This window comes from Lucilia sericata, unplaced genomic scaffold (genome assembly GCF_015586225.1).
Source record: "Lucilia sericata isolate MDLA Ls3-8-SP2 unplaced genomic scaffold, ASM1558622v1 Contig001083F_arrow, whole genome shotgun sequence".
Taxonomy (NCBI): Eukaryota; Metazoa; Arthropoda; class Insecta; order Diptera; family Calliphoridae; genus Lucilia; species Lucilia sericata.
The window spans coordinates 21662-28968 of record NW_023995058.1 but is presented as its reverse complement, the minus strand read 5'-3'; the positions used below and the strand labels follow the sequence as shown (position 1 = coordinate 28968).

Below are 7307 nucleotides of genomic sequence, written 5' to 3'. Positions count from 1 at the left end.
ATAGACTAGACTAGACTATAGATTAGACTAGACTATAGACTAGACTATAGACTGGACTATAGACTAGACTATAGACTGGACTATAGACTAAACTAAGACTAGAGTAGACTATAGACTAGACTATAGACTAGACTATAGGCTAGAGTAGACTATAGACTAGATTATAGACTAGACTATAGACTAGACTATAGACTAGACTATAGACTAGACTATAGACTAGACTATAGACTAGACTATAGACTAGACTATAGACTAGACTATAGACTAGACTATAGACTAGACTAGACTATAGACTAGACTATAGACTAGACTATAGACTAGACTATAGACTAGACTATAGACTAGACTATAGACTAGACTATAGACTAGACTATAGACTAGACTATAGACTAGACTATAGACTAGACTATAGACTAGACTATAGACTAGACTATAGACTAGACTATAGACTAGACTATAGACAAGACTATAGACTAGACTATAGACTAGACTATAGACTAGACTATAGACTAGACTATAGACTAGACTATAGACTAGACTATAGACTAGACTATAGACTAGACTATAGACTAGACTATAGACTAGACTATAAACTAGACTATAGACTAGACTATAGACTAGACTATAGACTAGACTATAGACTAGACTATAGACTAGACTATAGACTAGACTATAGACTAGACTATAGACTGGACTATAGACTAGACTATAGACAAGACATAGACTTGACTATAGACTAGACTATTGACTAGACTATAGACTAAACTATGGACTAGACTATAGACTCGACTTTGGACGACACTATAGTCATACTCCAGATTCTTGACTTGACTATTGTCCAAACTTAAGACTAGACTAGATTATAGTCCAATCTATAGAATATATTATACTTAGTCCAGATTATAGATCAGACAATAGTCCAGACCATGGACTAGACCAAATTATAGACTAGTGTCTTGTCCGCAGACGAATGATAAGACTACAGACTATATTGTTGACTATAATATATTGCAGACTATTGTTTATACTATATTTCAGACTATAGACTGGACTCTAGTATAGACTATAGACGATACTATAGTCCAAACTATAGACTAGGTCATAGTCCAGATTATAGACTAGACTATAGTCCATACTATGTAGTTGACTATTGTCCATACTTAAGACTAGACTGTAAACTAGATTATAGTTCAAACTATAGAATATATTAGTTCAGATTATAGATGAGACTATAGTCCGGACCATAGACGAGACAATAGTCCAGATTATAGATATTGCTACTACTAGTACAGACTAAAGAACTTATTATAGTCCAGATTATATACTAGACTATAGACAAGATATACATATATTTAAACTATAATTGATCAGAAATACATATGCCTCAGTTTAAACACGTTTTAATGAAATTGAAGCGATTTTATGTTTCCGTCCAAAAAAAAAAAAAAACTAACGATTTATGGACGAAGATCACAAAGTTAACAATTCACAGTGTAGTCGTGTTGAAGCATTGAATTTGGACCTCATGGCCCCGGGGATGTAAACAAAGTCTGGACAGTTGAAGAATATGTGGGGTGTATCATAAAGATTCTGACCACATATTGGACCAACATTGAGATTAGCATGGTCTATGTGAGACCAGTAGGGGTTGACTTCCAAGTCCCTATAACACAGTATTTATGGCATCTCTTTGAATGTCGTTTGAATCTGCATTTGTTTTAGCTGATATTGTGAAAATAATGGACCCATTTAAAGGATTACATTAAATGTAGTTTTTATTTTTTTACTAATTTATTTTAACATTAAAAATTATACATATAACATAAAAAATATTCTAAAAATTAAATTAAGTACGTTAAAATTAAGGTTAAATATGTAAAGCAGATTTTTTATTTAAAACTGCTAATGCTTGAGCCGACGTACGCTCATCCATTGTTGAACACCTTTTAGTAGTAAGACGAGAAAACCAGGAACAAAAATAAAGTTTTTTTGATCTATTAACATGAACCTCGACGTTGCTTTCGATTTGAATAACAAAGTAATCTTGGGAAACGGAAATTTTATTTCTACAAACATTCTCTTTATTGGCAGCTATTTGAATTATCTTATTTTTATCATTGGACAAAAAGTTGACTTCAGTAGAGAAGTCGGGAAGTAGTTTGGCAAAATGTCTCCATATGAAAGGAAATCTTCGAATTTTTAGCAAAAACCATAAATAAATCGAAGATTGATTTAAAAAAACATTTTCATGGGTCATCAACGAATTGATGCGACAGATAATACCATTAAATTCCGCTTGATTTCTAATTTCCTGAGTATCACTTACCGCCAGACCATTGAGCAGATTAAACAATATTAATGTCATGAATAAAATGAAGGAGAGAAACAGCAACAAACTGTAACTGGAGTCCAGATTTAAGTTGCTGGCATCAATTTCTCCGATAAACATGACAATTGTCTTGAAAAAGCCTTTCATAGGAGTAGAGAATCTATTGAATTCCTCCTCGCTGCTTATAACTGACGCTTTATCAGATTCTTGATCACTTTTGATATAAAAACACAAGGTAAATGTGAATATGAATATTGAGTAGAAGAGGAAACTCTTGATAAAACTTATGCATACAGTCTCCAGCATTAGCATATGCGTGGAAATGACAGCAATGGGTAATGAGCCAACCAAGCAAAATAACTCATAGGCCAAGAGTAAAATACAAGCTACCTCCAGGTCTCTATTGCTATACAAACAACTTAATATGGCAAATATTATTAACAAGATTTCCATATAATTGCGAAAACATTTCAAGTACTTCCAAGGTGATATTACAAATTGTATACATTCCCTAATAAACAAGTATGTCATGCCTAAGCAGGAACACGTAAGTGATATTCCTACAGCAGTCTCATGATTACCAAGGCTAATGTTCAATATGATATGTGTTATAATGGAGACGATAAAGAACAAACAAAGATAGAAATTTGTGTAGAATATATAAGAAGCTTTTTGCCATTTGAGGTGTAAAATACTGGATATAACTGGATGCTGTAATAGGTAACGATGTGTTGGCGATTTGGCCATACAAGCTATCGCTGGTAAAACTTGTTTCGATATAATTACATTCCATTTCTTGGTGTTAAAGTTTTTAAAACTAATCTTTATTTCAGTCGTTTCTGGATCACTACCAAAGTACCAGTTAGTGGTAATACAGTCATCTAAATGTTCTTCCAATATGGCCGGTGGTAGGCTAATTAAAGGTATTTGCTGTTTATCATGTTTAATACAAAGGTTAGCTCCTTTTTTTAAAAGAATTTTTGTCAAATCAACATAACCTTGTTGTATGGCCCTATGAAGGGCAGTGCCTTCATAATAGTCCAGTTCATTGATATCAATTTGTTCAAAATCCAATATAAAGTAAAAACAATTTAAAATTTTGTTATAGAGTGTTACATCATGTCTTGATTTACGAAACAGATAATTAACAAAATCTTTAAACAAATTTGGATAAAGTTTTATATCATGAATTGTTAAAAGCTTATATAAAGCCCGGGCATTTCCAGTTTCGTAAGCAATTTGAATAAATAAGCAAACTGATTCGTACGGGACATTATCTTTTAAAATACGAAAAATAATATCAAAAGCTTCATCTTCTTCTAGCACTATCGATTCCAATAACAATACATTATTAACGTCCTCTCCACTATTAGTGTGTAAATGTTCAGAATAGATTAAATTAAATCGCTTAATATTACTCGATTTTAAGCAATTCTTTAGGGATTTAATTGTGGTTATTCGCTCCGGCAATTTTATATTCGGATAATCCCTTTCCAATATATTTCTCACTTCACCCTGCCTAAAGGTATCGATATCAATGTCTGGATAAAGCAGAAATATTTGTATAATTTGCCATTTATTAGCATAATCTAAATGTATATTTTCTATAACATTATGTAGAGGAGTTATTTCCTCTTGTTGCGCTATATTGGGTGATACACCAAAACGTAGGGCATATTGTATGAATTGTTTTAAGTTCATAACATTGTCATTGTTAAGTTTCTTGGTCAATGTATCAAGTAGGAATAAATCCATATATACAACAGTTTTATAACTGCAAAGTGCTTCGAAGTTGTCAGGATCTTCTGAGTTACATGCAAATTTTGTAGCTTTGTAAAAAAAGTAGGGATCCTTTAAAGAAAAAGTTTAACAACTGTCATTTATATTGTACACTTTTAATACTTACTTTCGGTATATGAAAAACAGCTTTCAAAGATTCTTTTATAAATGCTGAACAACCGGGCGTCTGTAAAGCTTGATAGAATACACACAAATCTTGATCCGGCAGTTTCTTGAAAGGATTTTCATTTTTTTCTAAGGCGGCACAAAATTTACAAATATTACGTTTTAAAAAAGCCTCGTATAGTTGTATCTGCGTAAGAACCAGATTAAATAAATCCCAAATGGAAAAATTATATTTTATGCCCAACATCGAATTATCTAGTTCTTATAGTCTAGGTCTATAGTCTGGTCTTTGTCTGGTCTATAGTCTAGTCTATAGTCTAGTCTATAGTCTAGTTCTATAGTCTAGTCTATAGTCTAGTCTATAGTCTAGTCTATAGTCTAGTCTATAGTCTAGTCTATAGTCTAGTCTATAGTCTAGTCTCTAGTCTAGTCTATAGTCTTAGTCTATAGTCTAGTCTCTTAGTCCGGTCTTATAGTTCTAGTCTATAGTCTAGTCTATAGCCGGGTCTATAGTCTAGTCTATAGGTCTAGTCATAGTCTAGTCTATTAGTCTAGTCTATAGTCTAGTCTATAGTCTCGTCTAAGTCTAGTCATAGTCTAGTCATTAGTCTTAGTCTATAGTCTGTCTATAGTATAGTCTATAGTCTAGTCTATAGTATAGTCTTAGTTAGCTATAGTCTAGTCTATAGTCTAGTTCTATAGGTATAGTCTTAGTCTTAGTTAGTCTATAGTCTAGTCTAAAGTCTAGTCTATAGTCTAGTCTATAGTCTAGTCTATAGTCTAGTCTATAGTCTAGTCTATAGTCTAGTCTATAGTCTAGTCTATAATCTAGTCTATAGTCTAGTCTATAGTCTAGTCTATAGTCTAGTCTATAGTCTAGCCTATAGTCTAGTCTATAGTCTAGTCTATAGTCTAGTCTATAGTCTAGTCTATAGTCTAGTCTATAGTCTAGTCTATAGTCTAGTCTATAGTCTAGTCTATAGTCTAGTCTAGTCTATAGTCTAGTCTATAGTCTAGTCTAATCTATAGTCTAGTCTATAGTCTAGTCTATAGTCTAGTCTATAGTCTAGTCTATAGTCTAGTCTATAGTCTAGTCTATAGTCTAGTCTATAGTCTAGTCTATAGTCTAGTCTATAGTCTAGTCTATAGTCTAGTCTATAGTCTAGTCTATAGTCTAGTCTAGTCTATAGTCTAGTCTATCTAGTCTAGTCTATAGTCTAGTCTATAGTCTAGTCTATAGTCTAGTCTAGTCTATAGTCTAGTCTATAGTCTAGTCTATAGTCTAGTCTATAGTCTAGTCTATAGTCTAGTCTATAGTCTAGTCTATAGTCTAGTCTATAGTCTAGTCTATAGTCTAGTCTATAGTCTAGTCTATAGTCTAGTCTATAGTCTAGTCTATAGTCTAGTCTATAGTCTAGTCTATAGTCTAGTCTATAGTCTAGTCTATAGTCTAGTCTATAGTCTAGTCTATAGTCTAGTCTATAGTCTAGTGCTATAGTCTAGTCTACTAGTCTAGTCTATAGTCTAGTCTATAGTCTAGGTATATAGTCTAGTCTATAGTCTAGTCTATAGTCTAGTCTATAGTCTAGTCTATAGTCTAGTCTATAGTCTAGTCTATAGTCTAGTTCTATAGTCTAGTCTATAGTCTAGTCTATAGTCTAGTCTATAGTCTAGTCTATAGTCTAGTCTATAGTCTAGTCTATAGTCTAGCCTATAGTCTAGTCTATAGTCTAGTCTATAGTCTAGTCTATAGTCTAGTCTATAGTCTAGTCTATAGTCTAGTCTATAGTCTAGTCTATAGTCTAGTCTATAGTCTAGTCTAGTCTAGTCTAGTCTATAGTCTAGTCTAGTCTAGTCTAGTCTAGTCTAGTCTAGTCTAGTCTAGTCTAGTCTATAGTCTAGTCTAGTCTATAGTCTAGTCTATAGTCTAGTCTATAGTCTAGTCTATAGTCTAGTCTATAGTCTAGTCTATAGTCTAGTCTATAGTCTAGTCTATAGTCTAGTCTATAGTCTAGTCTATAGTCTAGTCTATAGTCTAGTCTATAGTCTAGTCTATAGTCTAGTCTATAGTCTAGTCTATAGTCTAGTCTATAGTCTAGTCTATAGTCTAGTCTATAGTCTAGTCTATAGTCTAGTCTATAGTCTAGTCTATAGTCTAGTCTATAGTCTAGTCTATAGTCTAGTCTATAGTCTAGTCTATAGTCTAGTCTATAGTCTAGTCTATAGTCTAGTCTATAGTCTAGTCTATAGTCTAGTCTATAGTCAGTCTATAGTCTAGTCTATAGTCTAGTCTATAGTCTAGTCTATAGTCTAGTCTATAGTCTAGTCTATAGTCTAGTCTATAGTCTAGTCTATAGTCTAGTCTATAGTCTATGCTATAGTCTAGTCTGTAGTCTAGTCTGTAGTATATTCTTTAGTTTATTCCATAGTATATAGTTCCATTCCATAGTATATATTATTATAGTTTATTCCATAGTACTTAGTCTAGTCTCTAGTTTAGTCTATAGTCTAGTATATTGTGTAGTCTATAGTCTAGTCTATAGTGTTGTCTATATTCTGGTCTATTCCAGACTCATTATTTCGGTCTATAGTCTAGTCCAGAGTCCATACAAAGGCCAGAGTCTATCGCCCAGTCGTTAGTCCGTTCTATAGTCCAGTCTTTGGTCTGGTCTATAATTTGAGTAAAAAATTTTGATGGATGTTATATAAGATTTGGCACTGCCGAATATAATATTGTTTTTAACTTACTTCATTATTGGCCTGAACTTTTGAGATGAGAGCAATAATACCTCTATAATTAGTTATTCTTCTGCTTTCCATTTTTAATAACATAGACTTACACTGTGTGTTTAGCGAGAGAGTTTATATAAGTATATGAACCTTATTTTGACTAGAACTGTCAAAATTAATGTTCTTTTATAGATTTCCTTATAAGTAATTATACTAAGGTATTCACAGAAAGAGTGTTAAACTTGAAATGAATTATCGAAATAGGCTTGCTAAGATTTATACCTAGTGGATGAGCAATTTTTTGTGGTCAGGATATTGCTAGAACGCTAATAATAGTAATACG

At 32.6% G+C, this 7307-nt stretch overlaps 2 protein-coding genes across 2 annotated transcripts in view; both read right to left on the bottom strand.

The window, feature by feature from the left end:
- Positions 1–7307, bottom strand: part of LOC119609905 (sodium- and chloride-dependent glycine transporter 1) — a 129021-nt gene that overhangs the window by 114524 nt on the left and 7190 nt on the right. The gene's annotated exons all lie outside the window — the stretch shown is intronic.
- LOC119609902 (transient receptor potential cation channel protein painless-like) lies at positions 1868–7054 on the bottom strand. The gene is made up of 4 exons (XM_037964931.1): positions 6983–7054; positions 4236–4421; positions 2262–4180; positions 1868–1943 (listed from the first exon to the last, which is right to left on the bottom strand). Exons 1-4 carry the CDS (start codon positions 7052–7054, stop codon positions 1868–1870), a joined length of 2253 nt encoding a protein of 750 aa, XP_037820859.1.

Excerpts from the sequence above, each read along its gene's own strand:
- LOC119609902 (XM_037964931.1), bottom strand. The coding sequence starts at position 7,054 with ATGGAAAGCAGAAGAATAACTAATTATAGAGGTATTATTGCTCTCATC. Across the intron at positions 4,422-6,982 it reads AAGTTCAGGCCAATAATGAA|ATACAACTATACGAGGCTTT; the intron begins GTAAGTTAAAAA and ends GTTCTTACGCAG. Across the intron at positions 1,944-2,261 it reads ATTATCTGTCGCATCAATTC|GTGTTCAACAATGGATGAGC; the intron begins GTTGATGACCCA and ends TACTACTAAAAG.